This window comes from Athene cunicularia (genome assembly GCF_003259725.1).
Source record: "Athene cunicularia isolate RWA chromosome 13 unlocalized genomic scaffold, athCun1 chr13_part1, whole genome shotgun sequence".
Lineage (NCBI taxonomy): Eukaryota > Metazoa > Chordata > Aves > Strigiformes > Strigidae > Athene > Athene cunicularia.
In genome coordinates, this window is record NW_020799117.1 from 16,354,592 (window position 1) to 16,374,507 (window position 19,916).

Sequence of the window (19,916 nt, forward strand, 5' to 3'; positions counted from 1 at the left end):
TTTTCTCATTAGGTCATGGGCATAATTATACAAATGCAGCTTCTAGCTTTTACCACATAAATAATAAACAAGGGATTATTAGATTTATTAACATCCTCACTGTTTTTCAGTGGGGAAACTTAAGCCACTTATACATATGCAGAAATTTTTCAGTAGCTAATCCATACCTGAAATTGAGTGTTAAGGGTCTTTAAACAGTCAGTAGCAAGCAAGGCATTAAATATCTAGAGCAGAACTGTTGGTTTAAATGGAATTTCTAGGGATGCTGTATGTTGTAGTCAGTAGTGGAGGATTTGTTGGTTCTTCTGAGCAGTAAACAGTGTGCTGTGGTGTCTGGACTTTCTCATCTGAACAGACTTCTATTCAGCACCTGCTTAAAATTAATTTTGCTGTCAGTTGTGTTCTGAACCTCAGTCTCTAGGGATAAATAATTTGTGTGAACTGATTTCACAGCCCAGCCCCAACTCTTCCCCTTGCTCTTCTGGCTCTGGATTCTGTGTAGCAGTCTTTCATGTAGGTAAATCCTGCCAGCTTTCTGGTAGCTGCTGGCTGTTGTGATCTCTGAGGGCCAGTTTCAGGCAGCTGTGATACTGCCTTTTTGGCTCTGGGTCCAAGATCGAGGCAAATGGAAGAAAATTTCCATACGGTCAGACAGTTCATTGCAGTAACTTCTTCTTCTTGCATGGGCCTTGCTGGGTTTTGTGGTCTGTTTTAGAGCTTAACAGGAATCATAGATTTTTTTCCAGACAGATGCAGGAGGAGAGTGTTGTCACTAATTTTAATTGATTTGAAACTATTCATTAGAGTTGTTTTGGCTAAACAAGGACCCTTAAGAGGTTGATATGGTGAGTAGAAAAATGTGTATGAACTATATTATTTTTATTGAAAAGTGACCTAACTTTTCTGCTGGGTAGACTGTGGTTCTGGATTGTTGTGGGGACTAATGTGTGTGGCCTGAGCTAACAAAGAAAAATGTACCATATGGGCTTAGAGATTTGGTGACATTGGAGTGTTTTCCTGAGAAATCAGGAGATAGAGCATAATGATTTTCTGACTTGTTTCCTCCAGTCTCTCCACCAGCATGCTTTCCCTCTCCTCGAGCAGCAGCCCTGGTTCTCTTGCATCTAGCAGAGGATCCCTTGCCACTTCCAGCCAGGATTCATCCACCTCAGCCAGTTTCACTGACCTCTACTACGAGCACCTGGAGCAGTTGGAGCAGTTGGACTCAGACTATCAAAACAAGCTTGACTTGCTCTTAGAAGGAGCCACTGGATTTAGACCGTCAGGCTGTATCACCACTATTCATGAAAACGAAGTAGCGAAAACTCACAAAGCAGATACCACCAGTCGCATACAGGCTCTGAGATCATTGTCTGGTACTCCAAAATCCATGACATCGCTATCTCCAAGATCATCTCTCTCTTCTCCATCTCCACCTTGCTCTCCGCTGGTGATAGACCCACTCCTAACTGGTGATGCATTTTCAAACCATATGGATTTTGATGATGCAGAGATAAGTACCAATCTCTCAGAACTCACCCTAAACACTGGGAGTGGCAACTGTAGACTGGACGAGCCTAGAGCAGGAGATAAACATCTAGGTCAAGGTATGGTAACAGACTATTTGCATGCACATGCATGCATTTATTTTTAATGTCATTTATAAAGCATTGAGAAGCAAATATTTCAAAACCTGTCTGTCATCTTGATATCTTTGTGTTGAAGAGTGTATTCAACTGTGTGTTCTACCTTGATTGGGAGAAAGGGTTGGTGTTTTAATTTGTACACAGAAAATACTGCTGATCTGGTGAGTCTTGCAGAAGACTGTATCAAGGTGTGTTTTCAGTGTACCTGTATGCATGTGTACACAACTTGCAGGGATTTCATGTGCAAATACAAATGGTTGTTGTGGAATTTCAGGTTTAATTTGGAGCTAAACTATACAGAATGTCATCTAGTGTTTTGGATCTGGGAGTCACATAATGCCATATTGACATAAACTTTTTGGTCAAGCTTTTGAGGAAGTCTGGGAAAGCCATTTAGCTTAATAGTTAACAAATGATAAGAAAAATCTCTCCCCATCACCTCAGCATGCACAAGGTCTTACTCTTCCTCCCAGTAAATCAGTGGCAATGAATTTATTAACTTCAACTGAGCAGACATGTCAAGGCTGTGCTTGAATTTCTGCTGTTTTGAGGGGGATGGTCTCTTAGCAACAAAAACGTGTTTAGATTGTGAGCATGATAAAATAAGACATTTAGAGATAGTGCATGTTCTCATACATGCATATGGCTTATTGGTGGGTGGGAAGGGTTCATCCTTTTTTAGAATGGTGGATGGGCTGAAGTGGATGGAAAGCAACAGGCAGCAGGCAGGGCCCTCATGCTAGGGCCTGTCTGAAGCCCTTGTGACAGTAGTTGGGTTAAATCCAGTGGAGATGAGTGAAATGACTGGAGTTGTAACTGCAGTGAAGGAGAGCTTTAAAGGCCGTATAAACTTGTAAGCTATAGTGGTATGAACCAGCAGTACAGTTTGTTTCTGTTTTTCATAGGATTATAAAACAGCCTATGTGAATAGAGGGAACTAGCACCATGTTATCACTGCCTTCTGCATTAAGGCGGCTGACACTGTTTAAAATACAATAGAAGACACGAGAACAGATCTTCCCCTTTGAGCTACCATTTCCCTACAAGCAAGAGGTATTAAGTATTTGAGTAGGAAACACTAATTATTCTTACTAGAACTGGGTGCTGATTAGTTTTAACCTCTTTAGCTCTTCAAGATTTGTCAAGGCCGTTAAAGTGAAAGCTCAGGTGTTAAGCAGATTAAGTGATTATTGCTGTTAGCCAGTCAGCAGACAAAATAATCACCATAAGTAGTTTATTTCAGGGCAATAATGAGATGAGGTTTTACTCCTCAGGCATTTTGGGGGCGGTTCAGTGTAACACCCGGAACGCGGTGGTGGGATCTGGGGTGGTCACTACTTGGCCTCATGGGCAAAGCATGCTCACATGTTGCTGTAAGTAGAGATGAACAGTATGTATCTGAGGGATTTGCTTTTTGTTTCTGTTAGAACAGAACCTCTGCTACCTTTGAGGCTGAAATAAGGTTTCCTCTCTCACCTGAGTGATACCTGAACAATTTAGGTGAAATTAATAGCAAAACCTGGAATCTGGCAGAGTCTGGCATTCTCTGAGGAAATGGCATGGATGTGAGGACAGTGCATGACATGACTCTTCAAGGCCTTGTCATGGTGGGTCCTGGAGATCCCGTGGAAGGGAAGATAGCAGGAAGTGAAGAGCAAACTTTAAATTCTTGATATGAGTGGAAAAAAATGGTGGAAAAACCTAGGAAGTATTATCTGCCTGCTTGGAAATACAGAAGAGAGTGCTGAACTCTTCCATAAACTTTCTTTTAGTGTAATACCTCTTTAGAAACTTAAGGCTTAAAACAGAAAATCCAAATTTTGTGTTAATTAACCACATGAGAAAGTTACAGGTTCAGTGTATGTGTAAGACTAGCAGGGCTGAACTTCCCAGTCCTTTGCAAAGAAAGTAAGGAAAAAGATAGCTGAATGATGAATCCTTTTCAGGGAACCGTTCCATCTTTATCCAGGTTTACACTTCAGCATTCAGCATTCTGCTGTACAAACAGATACCCACTTCATTGATGGGTTTTGTGCACCTTCTGCCCCCCTTGGCTGCAAGGTGCTGGGGTGAAGTGGGCAAAAATGAAGGCTTTCTGTGTTGAAATAACTAGATAGCATTGGTAATTGGAGAAGAAAAAGAGGTTAAGCATGTGGAGACCAACCTGCAGTTGTGATTTGCTTCCCAGTAAGCAAACCTCACACAAAGGGATTCCTGGTACAGTGTTTCTGGAAGCAGTTTGTAAAACTCAAACAACTTGATCTGGAAAGCCAGCCGGTGGGGAAGAAATTATTTTCGTGTTAAAACCGTGGAATACGGAGGTACAAAGCAGCATTGAGGAAAGAAGAAACATAGTTTTGACTCTGCCCACATACCTCCAGCATAGCCTATGATCAGGAGTGCAGCAGGGGCCAGGCCCTTGCACGCAGCAGGAGGGAGGATGGATTAAACTGTGAATGCCAGTATTAAATGGATCCATTTGTTTCAGTTAATGACTGATATATTGTGTTACAGATGCTAACTTTTATTCATGTGGTTTGGCCTCTGGGGAAAAGGTCTGGACATTTATTTCTGTTCAGTGGTTCCATGGGAATACCAAGATGAAAAATTACCATTCAGTGGTGTTGCCAAAACATACATGGATAAATGAGCCCAAATCTTGTGCACTGAATATATTGGTGTTACTTGTAGCACCCTCTACTGTTGATTGTAGAAAAAGTCCTTCTATTATTCTATAACCCTGTGTTGAGCTTGCACACTTTTTGCATCAATGTTTTTTCAAAGCTGTTTTTAATTCTTTAAGTGGCTTTATGAGACTGTACAAAAAAAACCCACCCAAACTTGCTTTGTAATAAAGAAAATATGGGATAGAAACCATATATTGGTTTGGGCACATGTGCTTTCCTAAGGCTATGGGAAAGAGGCACTGCTCCTGGAAGATGAAAGCTCTCTGGAGAGGAGTGCATTGCCACACTTTTGCTATGGGGTTACAGCTGCTCCCAGTGTGACAAGGTGGTACCTCCTCACTCTTGGAGCAGGTCTCCCAAAGCCCTAACAACGAGGGAGAGCTAGGAGCTGGGAGTGTGCCAGTGCTTGTTAGCCACCTTGGCAGACAGAGTTCTCCAGACTCTCAGCTGAAGCATATCTCTACAGAAATGTGACAGTTCAACTGAAAAGTTGCAGAAGTTTCCAGAGCGTATCTTCCCCTGTTTTGTAGCACAAGAAATCTACGTGAGATAACACTTCTGTGCAAAACTCCTTGCTTCCTTGGCTTCTCTTCCCTATCTCCTTTTCCCTGCATTCCTGAATATGGCTGCTACTTTAAATCCTATAATCTCTGTTTTCTCTCCATGTTTAGCTAATTAACCTGGTCTTTCTGGACCTATCTTCTGTCCTGTGTACACTAATCTTTTGGGTTTAGGGGTAGGTGGGTGGTGGTTTTTTGCTGTTCCCCCTCCTTGAGGCTAAACTTGGTATAAACTCTGCAGGCAGGATATACCCCTCCACATAATCCATACTTGTCCAGAGCTTGATCAGTAGCCGATGCTCAGCTGCTGATCTCTGGGTAGTGAGGACCAGAAGGCCTCCTACCTGCTTAAGGGTGACTTGCAGTAGGAAGTATTTTATTGGTTCATATTTATAACTTCACTAGAATTTAGAAGTTCTGCTGCTTCTGCACATTTCCTATCTTGTTGTGGGTACCTCCCTGCCTTTCCAAGGCTTTGAAAGTCTCTCCTCACATGGCTTTGAGGACCTGTGCCCATGGAGATGCCAGGGGTAACCAGCTGTAATGCTCTCAACACAAGCAGTGTGTAACCCCAGCCTGTGGATACACTACTGCAGGACCCAAGTATTAAATGGGCATCGAGTGTGTAGTGAAGCCCTGCATTTCCCTCCACCACACAGGCTGTTCCTCTGGTTGTGCAGGGGCTTTTTGTTCTCCAGGACAGTCAGGCACGTACCTGAAGTACTAACTTAACAGTGGCTGCTGAGCACAGCTTGCTCTACCTGTGTCCTCTCTGTCTTCAGAAACGTGCTGTTGCTTAACAACGCTTGGGTGGGGAAAAAATGCAATTCAAGGGGAGAATAAGAAAAAAAGCTGCTCCTGATCCAGACAGTTTGTTTTCATTAACACCTGTTTTTTATTTTCCTCTGTTCTTTTCTGATAGGTATAAATACAGCTGGAGGGACGGCACTGAAGGTGGCGTGTGTATCAGCTGCAGTGTCTGATGAATCTGTTGCTGGAGATAGCGGGGTATATGAGGCGTCTGTACAAAGGTAGACATCAGATCTCTCTCTGGGAAGAAGCCAGTGACTCAGCTTTGCACACAGGAGTCAGCTGGAATACTGCTGGTTATGATCTTTTTTATAATTTGGTGGCTAAAGTTCTCAATCTCAGATTTCTTAAAACTTCTGAAAAACTAGGAGCATGTTGAATTTGATTATCAAAATGACCCATGCTTCTCATAATAGAAGTAGCTGAAAGCAGGCTCACAGAGAACTGTTTGAACAGCCAGTCTGTTTGTGAAGGTGCTGCTAAGCCATGACTGCTGCCTTGATGGGGGTAGCGGAGCCATGTGGCAGGTGTAAAGTTCCCCCCCTGTCAGTCAGCCGTTCTGCTGTCAATGACAGCCCTCAGTCAGCGGGAGAGGACTTCGGGATGTTTCAAGGACATAGCAGAAGCACCTTGAACTGCCTCGTGGATGTACACTTGCTGCGATGCAGTTCCCGAGTGCTTTGATCGAGTGTGTGATTTCTGCAGGACCTCTCCCGCTAAGTGCATAGCTTGTAGCCAGAGCTGGGCGTCACTGCTCTTGCTGGGTTTCTGGACCCCCCTTACTGCTTGCTAAAACTATCCAGGGTGGTTTGACAAAAAGTTCCCTGGAACGTACTCATCTTACTGATACCCAGTTTGGCTGCATCTAAGATGGATTTTCCTGATGGTTTTATTGGCATTCAGATGAGTTACGTGGTCATTTGTTGCAAGACACAACTGTAGAGATGAAAAATTGCTCATCTCACATTCCCCCCATTCATTCATTCATTCATTCATTCATTCATTCATTCATTCATTCATTCATTCATTCATTCACTATCTCAATTGTCTCTAGATATATGAGTAATTTTTTATGTTTACAGCATGATGTACTTTGACAAGAAAGTGCAGTGCTTCTGTAAGTTAGACCTCATGGGCTCAAGCCAGTCAGTCAGACAGTTGGGTGTCCCCTCAGTGGGACAGGGAGCTCTGTGCTGCAGGGAGGTGGGATAGTGTGTGACAATTACAGAAGGCATCGCACGCACACTCGTGTGTCCACTGTTACTTCATGTTATTTGGGTTGTTGACTTACCAGCCTTTGTAATGACTGCAGTATCACTTCAGTGTCGTTAATAAATGGTAAGGGTAAGATGAGCAATATGTTTCTCCTCTGTACTGAAATGTAATGAAATGCAAAAGAGTGGTAAGTAATATGGAAAATATTTAGAAGAATGATAACCCTGTCTTCATGTGCTGCAGCATAGCCTCTGAGTCAATTAGACATTGAATGTAGTTTTGGGGACTTTCAGTGCATAAAACTTTGGAGGAGTACATTGGAAGGGACATGATGCAGGTAACTGTTTCAAGGAAGACCAGTCAGTGTACTCTGTCATTTTTAATGTGCTTAGGGCATTTGATTTCTTAAAGAAACAAAGGAGTGACTTAAATCTAATCAAACTTGAAAACTTTTGCTGTCACAATGCAGGACAGGATTGCAGTTGTTAAGTCTTATTTCTGTTTCTGGGCAATCAGCTGTCTTTACTAAAATCCAGTCAAGGGAACCCTTTAAAAATCCCCCACTGCCTTATTTTGCAGTCTTTTGTGTGGCTTTTTCTGGCAGTGAAAGGGGGAAGGCATATGACTTTCTGCTGATAAGCACTGTAATACATACCTCTAAGGATGATTGCACTTACTTCTTAAATGGGCTTTCTTTTAGCTGCAAATTTTACAAAATCCGTATACCCAACCCCTGAACGGAAAGGAAAAGATCTTGTATCACCTAAATGCAAGCACTTCAGTAAGAGGGAAATCGAGTCCTTAATTGTCTTTGATTTCTTTCAGACCATGTGTGTCAGAATTGATGGTGTTTGACAGTGATGATACAGAAGCAGTAGGGACAGCTAAAGTGCAAATTGCAATGAGGTAAGTGCCACATATTTTTATTGGATTTTCCTTCCAATGCAAAGACTGATGTATGAGATTTAAAAGATAGTGCTTTCTGTTGTCTTCTTACCCTGTTTACCCCATCCTATTAGTACTGACTGACTAATGCCCTCTTTGTAGTGTAACTGAGAATTACACTCAACTCCGGGAGGTCCTTGGCCCAGTTGTCCTCTTCCATGTCGGTGGAAATCAACTGGTGTGAGGGTGCAAATCAGCAGTGGGAGAGCACTGACAGCGCTGGGTTGGAGAAAGCCTTCTGCTGGCTTGCAGTTTCCTTTAGTGTGCAGCTTGTGGGGGAAACAGAGTGAGAGTAAATAGCAGTCATAATCATTGACCACCCCGGAATCCCACAAGCAGTGGGTAAGGTGTAGAAAGGCAGGCACAGAGACATCTTCCTTAAATGACTTAGTGGAAGGGTTTTTATGATTTGAGGGAAAATAAGTAGTGCAAAACTCTCTTGTTATGGCCATCAACAGTAAAACAATGGTAATCTGTAACATCGGCACTGGTGTACCTCAAGTATTTTTACTTGTAACATTTTGATATTACAGTCATTATATAAGGCCTTTCAAAAGGTTTTAGTTACAATACAGCAATTTATCTAGACCTCAGGAAAAGCAATGTGTGTTAGGTGAAATCTGTAGTCCATTGTATCTGAATTCCTAAGTTCTGGATGTATTGGTAGCACATCTTCATGTAATATAAAACTGGTTTTGTTTTAAACTATAGGCAAGCCATGGTCTCATTATAGTTTTGTCTTCTTTGTAAATTTTTAATGTTGTTTGTTTGTGTTAATGAAACAAGTGGAACACTCATTCATGGAGTCCACAGCAGACTTCTCTAATAATAATGCTTTTTTGTGTCTTTCCAATTCAGATATGATGACAAAAATAAACAATTTGCGATACTGGTCATCCAGCTGAATAATGTTCCAGCACTGCTCTTACAACAAGATCAAAAAGTGTAAGTGGGTGAAATAAACATGCTTGAAGTACTTGTATTAGAATCCAGTGGGAATTAAACAGATGTTGGGTTTTGTTTTTTCACATTCTTCAAAATTTACCCTTTCTGAAATGCTTCTACACTTTGTTATATGTAGCAACATTTATGAACTAATAAACTTGCAAACTGAAATAAGGTGCAGGTTTTTTTCCTCAAAAGTCTGTATTTGCTAGGAAAAGACTTGCCTGGAACTAGCACTAGCTAGCAAGTGCCCAGAGCAACTGCATCGAGTGGAGAGGGGGCGTTTGTTCTGCCACAAGAGCTCATCCTTGGACACCTGCACAGATGCATGTGTGGGGAAATGTACAGCTTCTACTACTCATTCAAGGCACGAGTTTTTTAAATTCAGCTGTGTGCTAAATAAGCTGACAAAAATTTGATTCATTCTTGCGTAGCTGTTTCTACCTACAAAAGGGTATGTTAGCAGTGTGACAAGTTGCACAGACATAAACAACTGTGTAAAACATAATCCCGTGATGTTAGATTACAAGATTCAGAAGGATGAAGTCTGTGGCAACTCACACCACTTCATGTCTCTGATCTTGTGACGAGATGTTCCTTTTTTCTCAGTTGACTGATATTCCAAAGAATAGGGTAGGACAGTAATGTCCACAGCACTTAGGATGAATTTCACTTACGGATTTATGGAGCTGTTGCAATGGAGGGAACTGCACACCTGTTCGATAGTACTGATTGCAATGCTTTTTTCAATAGGAACATTCGCGTGGCTGTCCTGCCCTGTTCAGAAAGCACAAGCTGCTTGTTTCGCACAAGACCAGTGGAAGCTTCAGACAATCTTGTGTACAATGAAGTATTTTGGGTTTCTATCTCTTACCCAGCTTTACGCCAGAAGACTTTAAGAGTCGATGTTTGCACTGTAGATAAGTCTCACCTTGAAGAATGTTTGGTTGGTATTAATCTCTATTGTAATATCTTTGTGTTTGTTTCTTCTTTTTAATTAGACAAAATTTTAAGGTCTGCAGTATGGCAATTTCTGTGAAAATTTTCTTGGTAATCCTTAGCTACATGATCTCTCCCAGATAGTGTTCTTTGCTATAACAATTCTGATCAGGAAAAAAAAAAAATCTATTAGGTAAATGTTTTGTAACGGAACTACCGGTGACTTTGTCAGATGTCCCTTCTCTCATGATTTAATGTGAAACCTACTTTTCTTCCTTTGGAAACATTTGTTGTAATATAATTGAGAATGGATTTACAGGAATTTGGAAGCCACTGTAGAATGTTAAGTATCTCTAAAGGATTTTTTAAAACTGCTATTAATCTACACTATAGGAGTAGTTTTTTGAGTGCTAGTATTGCCGTAACCAGCTGCCCCCTATTGTTAGAAGAGCTTTTTTGTTGCTCAGTATTACCTGAGCAAGTTGATTTTAATAGAACTATTTCTGGAGTATTGTACTCCAGAACATGAGTAGGGTGTGTTGAGCTCGGACATAAGCAACTATTAAGTTACAGAAAAGGTGATGTTTTGTCCTGCATGTGTTCTAGAGCATCTCCTTTGCCTGGAGGGGTACATGTTTTATGGTGCTTCTGCATTTCTTCCTTCACTTGCTTGGCAAAGTACACTTTGGTTGGTTCAGGAAAGCATCTGTTTTCCAAATGGGTTTTTTCTCTTTTGGCAGCATGTACAGTCCTACAGCACCTGAGCTCCAGGCAGGAGCACGCTGACTTGCAGGAGGTGTGCTCAGCATGCAGTCTGCTGGACTGGGGTGGTGCAGTGCAGTGGTGCAGTCCACTCGGATTAAATAAATTGCAGATCACTTTTACTTTGGGTTTGAGTATGTCAGGATATTTACTAAATGTAACACAGTAAAAAATGACAAGGCAGATGAAGAGGAGTGGAATATACAAAGCTAAAGCATCTCGGTCTGAGCCCGTGATTTTTGTCAGCCCTGCAAATTTCTTGAAAGGGAGTCTTCATCTCCTGTTCCTTTCTCTTTTCCTTTGAGGCTCCATCTGTAATTTATCCTGGCTACAGTAGCACTGTTCATACTTCTGGATTCTTGTACACAGGAGCTGTAATGAAACACTCGCCACTTGGATTGGAAGCCCTAGACAATTTTAAAAATGTTTAAAACATAAAGTATTACTAGTGCTGGTGAAATGGGGATAAACAGGGCAATTTTTCTTTTTGTCAAACTTGCCATAGTCAATTAGTCCTGGATTTTCACTCTTACTTCTTCATATTGGTATGGCAGTTGTTCATTTTAGGATTACACTAAAACTGTGTTTTTGCACTCAATAGGGTGGAGCACAAATTAGCCTTGCTGAAATATGTAGATCCGGAGAGAAATCAACCCGTTGGTATAACCTCCTTAGTTATAAGTATCTGCAGAAGCAAAACAGGAAAAATAAACAAGGAAACATTCACTCTGAAGTACCCTGCACTGAAAAAACAGTAAGAACAACTGCTTAAATTAAACACATCTCTTCAAAACAGTACTAATGAGAGGGTTTATGTGGCTGAAGGACTGTTACAATAGACAAGAAGTGAAGGCTGGTGCGTTTATATTTAGAACTTGAAAATGTCATTAAGTGCAGCAGAATAATTAACGTGTTGATTACAGATATGCCCTTGTCCTGGGCTAAATGCTAACTGAAATCTGCTCCTGAAGCTGAGGGATGTGGTATGTGGTCTGGTGTAAGTGATGTGTGAGCTCTTGCCTTTCTTCCCACCAGACAGTTCACCTTCCTGCAGTGAACTTGGTGAACGAGTCAAGATAGACTTACCTTTGCTCGTGCATGGCACATGATATGCTCAGCCTCGAGCTGCACACGTGCATACGCCAGTGTAACTGGGGGAGGTGGGACAGGTATGCTCCACAGGCTTGACTGAGCACTGTCTGTGCAATAGGCTGCTTGAACAATGCAGGTGTAGAGACTATGACTCTCTCAGGCCACCAGAGGAAAGCTGGCTGGGGCCGTTCTGACCAGAAAGGCTGGGTGCTTTACAGTTTGTGAGAGTTGTATCTTCACAAGAAGCCTCTTGCTCTCCTCAGGACTCTGTCTCAGCACTCTTAGAGCAGACAGCTGTTGAACTGGAAGCTGTGGAGAAGAAACTGGAGGAAAGCAGAAGCACTTTAACTAGTGGAGAGAGCTGGTAGGTAGCATCCCACCATCTCAAAGTTGTGGGATGATCAGAGCATTTGGAGATTCATGTGCAGAGAAGAAAGCAGATGATACAGAGCTGTGGGAGGCTTCTGTGTCTTTCTCTTTTGGGGAAAAATCCTGTGTGTTCTGTTCTGGAGGTTGTGCTTGGGAATGAGAACAAAACTGATAAACACTGAAAATAGTCAATAGCACTCTGCTAATTTTGTTTATTGTATAATGTTGTATGGACATCCATGACAGCTCCACTGTATGGTGAATGCTTTACTTGAACATTAATTTTGGCTGTTGCTTACATGGTTTAGATTCAGATTGTATTAAGGAAGCCTAACATTTGAAATAAAAAGCAAGCCTGACCAGTGGATTTGATAGAGAAGCCAGCTGTGAGTTCAAAGGAGCTGAAAAGGATGTTAAATCAAGGCTTTGTTCAGCATCACATTTTAAACTAAGATTAATGGGAGCTCCCCTTAAGATGCACTCACTTTAAGCTCAGACCACATGGCTGAACCCTCAGCTTGTTGTTTCTGAAGCAAGATTAGTATGACATTTTTGGCTGTAATGGTTGCCTTCTGGTGCAGATTCACTCCAGTTTCAATTATTCCCTTATAAGCCCGTGTTTGTGTAATCTCAGTGGTTACAGGAGCTGCCAGGTACAATTGGCTGCCTTGGGGACATGTTTCTGTCCAGCAGCTTACAGGAGGTAACTCCTGCTCCAGCACCAGAGTATTGTATACCATAGGCCAGTTCAATAACAAAGCTGTTCTTAACAGGCAAGATGAAGAGGTTCCTGATCAGGAAGAACAGGATGAGATCAGTGAAAATGAAGCAGAGGAGGAGGAAGAATTCTGTGCTGGAAAATCGCTGTGGGAAACAGAAGAAGGTCTGAATTCCCAGCTGCACGTGGAAATAGCAGTGAAGGTAAAGTCAAGGGCCTTTTGAACAGAAAGATGAGTTAAGCTTCCCGTTGCTTAGCTGACTGGGTTGCTGTTGAGCTGAGCAAGGCTACAGCAGTTACTTGAAAGTTCATCATTGATGTTTAAATGTTTATCTACCTGAAATCTTTTTAAATAACTCACATGACCATTTTGTCCCACAGCTAATATAGCATCATTTCATGCCTTCTTTTTGGAGCTCATGAAAACTGTTTTCATTAATGTGACAGTGGCTTTGACCTTGTTTATTTCTGAATGTAGTTGTAGTCTGTAACAAATGTGTGCTGTACACGTGCTCTCTGTATGTGTACATACAGTGATTTGGATCTCTGTTGGATGCACAAGTAAAGCAGTGGTCTTTAAAATCATACCTCTGTTCTGTGCGAGATTGCCAGGTCACACTGATGTACCGGATCAACAGGCAAAGCTGGTTGGAATCCATTGTGTTGTGCAGCGATCAATGGATGTGGAGCCCTTAGGGAGTGATACAGTTAATGTAGCAGTTACTGAGTTCAAACAGTGAAGTGTCAGGACACCCTGCATGAACAGGGCCAAAGAGTATTTGGTTTGAATGCGATGCCTCTGGGACTGAAAGCAGAGACATCTCATGGGTGGCTGTCAGACAGCCCTGGGGTGTGTGTCATCGCTAAGATGGCAGGCTGGCATTTACACTGCACTATCTGTCTTTCAGGTGGATAAGGAGACAAACACAGAGAGCCTTGCACAGTCTTCTACTGTAGTTCGTCCAAAAGACAAAAGAGCAACAAATCCACCCCAAACTCAGTTTGTCAGAGGTAGCACTATCATCCGCTCAAAAACATTTTCACCAGGACCACAAAGTCAGTATGTGTGTCGGGTAAGGAAAATACAGTCCTGAGGTTATAGAATTATGATGCATGATGAATTATTAAAGAATGCATGATATCGGTGTTCGCTTAGTCTGAATTTTTCAGAGACCTGACACTGCTTTCTTCTCTCCCCCTTTGACTTCACCTCTGTCCTCACCTCCTAGACAGTACCTTTCCTTGGAACAAATAGTATTAAGCGTAAATTTATAGAATACATATGTACACCTATGTTTGTGGTACATGCAGCATGTTGAGATGCCCAAACTAACCTGGAAGGGCTGCTGTAAGACAGTGATGAATAAGCTGCATATCAAAGCCTTTCCTGCTGCTTTAAGACTATTCTTGCACTGAGTTAGCTGTGTCCACCTGACTTCAGATGAGGTGAACATGAAAGCATGATAGAAATGGAAAGGTAAGTACTTGATAACATCAGCAAAAAAAACTGTGGAAGCTTCAAAGTCTCCAGTGTCCTTTGTCTGTAGATAACTGAACAGGCCACATACTGGGTCAGGATGTCACTTCCACTGCTTGGAAATAATTGTGAACAAATATTTCCTGGATTGAGGGTCAGCCTAAACTATAAATAACTCATCTTTTAAATTGAATTGGCAAACAAGCAAGCACTGTGTTTTATCATGCATGACCTGTTCTAAGTGGGCATGCTCTTAATACAGCTGAGCCGGATTTGATGTGCAGGTTTTCTCTTGATTCAGAAGCAGGTGCTTCCATAGAAACAAACCTTATTTAATTTGCAGCAGTGGCCTGTGCTTGGGTGATGGAGGTACTGTGTCCCAACACATGAGGATCCCATACACCTGTTCCCCCTGCCCCCAACTTTGAGAAGGAACATGAGAAGGGAATTAAACCCTACTTGAGTTGAGCTCTTTTTAAGGGTCTAGAGACAATCACAAAAGAAGGCAGGCTGTATGTGTGTAATATGACAACTCCTAAGTTTAAAAACCCAGGGGGATAGCTTACAGGTAAACCTACCTCTTGCACTACTAGCTTAAAATACAGGTGACTGAAAGAAAATCTCTCATAAAATAGTCCCATGTTTTACAGATGCTAGAAAAGAGTAATTGGGGGTTTTATTACTTAGAGCATATTTTTCTAGGCTGTTTTGCCCAGCCTAGATATTTGCACAGAAGGGCAGTGCGGTAGAGTCCCATATTACACCCTAACTTAGTTGTCTCTCTCTCCACACAGTCTATTCCCAAAAAGGGACGGAGCTCAAGGCTTGTGGTAGGACCTGGCTGTGCCAAATTGATTGCATGTTGTGCGCTCGGACTGGGGTGGCAGCTGTCTGCTGTAGCCTTTCACAAAACTTTATAGTTCTGCTTACATCACTGCTTATAATCATTTACAGAACCCTCTGATCTGACTCATGTGTGTATGCTGCTTCTATTTCTTTAATGAAAAATATGTGGTTTTCACTTTCATTTTCAGCTGAATCGCAGTGATAGTGACAGTTCAACGCTATCCAAAAAGCCCCCCTTTGTTCGAAATGCAATGGAGAGACGAAGTGTCAGAGTGAAACGGGTAAAAACATCACTTTTTTTCTTCTCTAGCACAGACATTTGCAAAAAATGGAAAACTGTTTTAAAGGAAGAATTTGCAAACATAAATCAGTTGCCACATGCTTTCAGTCACAACCTTTTATTTGTGTGTGAGAAGTCTCTGAAGGGTACTTTTCTTCCATATATCAAAATATGACAGGAATGTTTAAGTTGGAACTATTTAGAACAATTTAGGAAGATGTTTCCTGGTATTTTCCATCTTGTCAGAGCAGAAGTAGCACAACCAGTTTAGCTATGTTTATTGTTGCGAGATTCTTAAGTACTTAGAATAAATGTGAGGAGCTGGGGAAGAGAGTGAAGTGATGATATCTCAGATGCTCAGGTGACCCTGTTGTAGCAACTTTGTGTCACACAGTGAACCCCTGTACCTGTTGCGATGGCAATACTGAAATTCCCCCAGGATACTGATGCTGAGCTCCTAAGGAGATGGTTTTCTTGAGGCAGCTTGTATCTGAAACTAGCAAAAGAACATAGTATGTTACTGGAGAAAAAAAGAAGCATTTTTTTCTGCTGCATTGTGGATTCATCTGAAGATGAGACATTAAACTTAGGAGAAAGGTGTACAAGCAAGACTTGTTTTGGAGAAGCTGCCAAGGAAGAAACTTAGTGGAAACACAAAAATCAAAAGGCTTACCTGTAAGACTTACTTGAGTTTGTGCTTTCTGTCTTGAGACAGATGGGAAAGCAGGATCAATACAGATGCTTTGTGTGAAGTGTTGTAAAAATGGGTCTCTTGATATATTTGGCCCTTCATAGGGGAGTGGTTGGGACAGTTGTCACCACCGTGTTCATATACCCCTTCTTTTCTAGCCTTCAATCAAGTCCTTCGGTACAGAGCGCCTGATCCGCACTTCACTAGACCTGGAGCTGGACCTGCAAGCTTCAAAAACCTGGCACGATCGGCTGGTTCAGGAAATCTCGGTGCTGAGGGAACTGAAGGAACAGTTGGAACAAGCTCAAAGTCAGGGTGAAAAAGAGTTGCCGCAGTGGGTGAAGGATGATGAGAGATTTCGACTGCTGCTGCGTCTAGTGGAAAAACGAGTGAGTAATACCTGCCTCGATTTTATTCAACATGTTTGAGAAATATGATTAGAGAAACAGGGGACTTTGGACAGTCAGAAAATGAAGCCTTAGCACTACAGTCACTCATGTCTTCCACTTACAGCTCCATCAAGCAAGCAATTGATAAGGGAAGCTGCAGTCCTTGAGTGTCTGACTGCTCCTAGGTGTGGTATTTACAAACAGCAGAGTCTGCCTGCCTTCCCACAGACGCGAGGGTTAGGCAGGTAGCAGTTACATCTCTTGCTTCTTCTAAGAGAAATAATGGCTGCATAAAACTTGTGCAGAGATAACACTTGGCTTTAGAATAGGATCCTTATGCATATGAAGTGATAATATAAGTCAGGTGATTGACTTTCTGGCTTGAAGAGCTTAATAGTATCTATCCTTCTGCTTATGAAAGGTGGACTGCAGGGCAGGGATGGAAAAGGAGACAGCACTCATTACCAAGAATTTCAGCAAACAGTTCATTAAACAATTTCGTTTGCTTTTATGAAAGTTGTCTTTCATTGCATTATCATTTTCTGGATTTAAATAAAAATCATAAGCTTCAAAAAGAATGTATTTACAGATGAGGTAGGTAAAGCTTCAGAAATGTCTGAATAAGCCTGGGTAGGTGATGAGCAAGGTGAGCAGCCCAGTCATGTTTGGTTTGTTTGTGTTTTTTTTTTTAAAAAAGTATTATTCCATAGCTAATTATCTTCACCCCTTAGACTTTATGTTCTTTGCTGGAGTTTGTCCCCTCTTTAACTTCCTGTAGAGTTTTGTTAGTCCTAAACATTTACCAGCACAGAGATTTCCTGCCTTAGCACAGGTGCAAATAAGAAAAGTCAAGCACAGCCTCCCAGTCTGTAGTAGCTGTGGTGTGTCATGGTTAGCACTTACCTCACTATCTACATCATGCTCTCCCTTGTGTATGGGGCTTCTTCTCAGCTGCTGTGATTTATCAGGGCACCTCTGCTGACACCAGGCAGAAACTAAGTTATGATGGCACCGGGTGTAGGAGCGAGTTGGTACAAGGTGCTCTTTGGGGCAAAGCTGGAAAATAAGTTGCCACATTCATGCTTGAATTTATCTGCTGGCTTAAAAAACACATCAAGAAGATACAAAGAAGGTGCAGATGGCACCCGTAATTCTTAATAAAGGGCTGGAAGAAGCCCTTACAAAAAGCACACTATATTACAATGATTAGCTGACAAGCCTTCAGTTTAGCTTCTGCCGCTCGTGATTTCCAGAGTCAGCATCTTCCGAACCCCTCAGACCTGCAGCTGAAATGCTGCTGTATTTGCAGATTAGCTGGGATAAAATGATTCCTCCTGGAAACACAAACAACTCTTTTTCCATTATTTGTTTAGGTTGAAAAAACAGAACACAAGTGTGAGCTCAAGGCTGATAAAATGATGAGAGCTGCTGCCAAGGATGTCCACAGGCTGCGAGGGCAGAGTCAGAAGGAGCCTCTAGAAGTACAGTCATTCAGGTAATAACAGGTCAAGTAGAGGAAAGATTGACTGCTACCATGATTTTTCTGGATGACAAAGATACTGATGAGGAAAGCTAATCTTTGTAGAAATAGTTAACTGTTCTGCTTAAACAAAAACTTCTGTGTTGTTATATAAAATATAAGGTTTGAGAGTCAGGGAAACTAGCTGCGGCACTGCATGTGACCTCAAAGTAACCGGCAGCACTCCAAATCATTCTCCACCTGGCAACAATTCACAAACCCTTTGTTTCATACAGAAGCAGCCCTTTGCTTCCTTAAGTAATGTACCTAGAAAGCCAAGAAACTGAGCGTTTCTGAAACGGCTCTTTGATAACATCAGTGTTGGAAGTTTAACTGTAAGGATGTCTCATGTCTGATACGTAAATAAAAGGTGTAGGTTGTGAGAGGACATGCTGCTGCTCCTTGTGGTGACAGCTGGTGGGATAAATTTTAACATGGATGATGGACATTTCTGGCAAGAATTCTGTTGCATTAACAACTGATCATCTTTTTTTAGAGAGAAAATGGCATTTTTCACACGGCCAAGGATAAACATTCCAACACTCTCTGCAGACGATGTGTGATCACCATATAAAGTATTTGCTTTCTGGACAATTCTACAAATGCAGTTTGGGTTTTGAAGTTATTTATGTGGTATTATGAAGGTACCAAGGCATTTGTACATTAGAGCTTCTGTCAGTATGTGGATGTTTTGAAGATTTTTAGGTTAAAGTTATATCATCACAGAAACCAGCATTAAAGTGACAAGATTGTATAGTTTGTATATTTAGGAATGTATTTTTGGGAAATAGAATTTTAAATAAGAACAAATGCAGCGTAAGGTGCTGTTATTCTTAAATAATGCTGTTTAGACTTTTTGTACAGCTCTACCTTTTAGAGGTTTTACTGCAATAAAATAAATTTGAAGAAACCTCACCCCTACCTTCTATGATGTTCTTCATCGGACTCTCCTCCGAGTGGTGTATTTTGTACCCTGTGGGGAATGCAGGGAGCCAGTTTTGACTCCCAAGTGCTGTGAACGAATTCTCTGTGAGCTGTGAAGCATTTGTGTTTCCTGCCAGGTCATAAAAGTGGGTGTGAAGTTCAGAATACTTGCACTTTTAACATGTGTACTGCAGCTCATGTCTGTAATGGGTCTGTTAAGGTAACTTGGAGAGCCCATTGAAACCACTGCTGTGGGAGGAGGGCTGCAGGTTTTAAGTCCATTTTAGGTTTTTCCAATAAAGTGACCTTTCTGGACAAACCTGCCTTCTTGCTTTTTGTCTTGTGTGAACCTGCTCTTCAACTGGCACCTAAATTGGCTGTTTTTTCTCTTATCACTAGCTGGAAGTATATACCTTTCAATGTATCTTGCTCTGTAGATCCTTCAGACCAGGAATTTTTGTGAGGTAGGTGGTGGGTCATGTACTTTGGAGTAATTCGGGTGCCCCTGGGTTTCCCTTTTGTTTAAGTTTCATCAAAGGCACTAGAGATGCAACTCACCCGCTCCCTGGTTCATTACAGAAAAATGTTACTTGACCCATTGCTAACCCCAGCCCCAGCATCTTTGTGCCAAGCTTCTCCTTGCCGTGCTCATGGCTCTCACGGGGAACATTCCTCACCACCCTCCCCTGAAGACTTGCAGTCACTGTGTCAGCACTCACAGCGTTTGTTGTTTTTCCTCCCTTTCTCCGTCCATCTGCCACCTTTTCCCCGGAGCTCGGCCCGCCCCTGCCAGTGGCTGATGGGGTGTGCAGAGGTGGCCGGGGCAGCCCTCGGCTGCGTTGAGGGGACGAGGCACCAACCCTCCGACGGCCATTTCCTACCCGCCCGCTGGGCCTGGAAGCGCCTCGTGAAGGTTTTACCTTCGGGTGTGCGAGGGGTTCGGGGGGCTGGCCGGAGTGAGCCTGGCCCTTCTGCAACACTGCAGCGACGTGCGGAGCCGCTGCTCCCTCCTCCGCGTAGATGTATAGGGCCGGCCCGGGCGCGGTGGCCGAGGGAGGGAGGAGGAGGCTCCTGCTCCTGCGGAGGCCCGGCTCCGCGTTCC

At 42.3% G+C, this 19,916-nt stretch overlaps 1 protein-coding gene across 1 annotated transcript in view; it reads left to right on the forward strand.

Moving 5' to 3' along the window:
* Positions 1-19,122, forward strand: part of WWC1 (WW and C2 domain containing 1) — a 54,661-nt gene extending 35,539 nt beyond the window's left edge. Inside the window, exons 12-24 of the mRNA XM_026858226.1 lie at positions 1,069-1,607; positions 5,816-5,924; positions 7,744-7,824; positions 8,722-8,808; positions 9,562-9,754; positions 11,111-11,263; positions 11,865-11,965; positions 12,744-12,891; positions 13,597-13,761; positions 15,200-15,292; positions 16,141-16,371; positions 17,745-17,866; positions 18,387-19,122. Of these exons, the coding sequence (XP_026714027.1) occupies positions 1,069-1,607; positions 5,816-5,924; positions 7,744-7,824; positions 8,722-8,808; positions 9,562-9,754; positions 11,111-11,263; positions 11,865-11,965; positions 12,744-12,891; positions 13,597-13,761; positions 15,200-15,292; positions 16,141-16,371; positions 17,745-17,866; positions 18,387-18,453 (2,089 nt within the window). The 3' untranslated portion in view covers positions 18,454-19,122. The remainder of the gene's footprint in view (positions 1-1,068; positions 1,608-5,815; positions 5,925-7,743; positions 7,825-8,721; positions 8,809-9,561; positions 9,755-11,110; positions 11,264-11,864; positions 11,966-12,743; positions 12,892-13,596; positions 13,762-15,199; positions 15,293-16,140; positions 16,372-17,744; positions 17,867-18,386) is intronic.
* Positions 19,123-19,916: the final 794 nt, after the last annotated feature.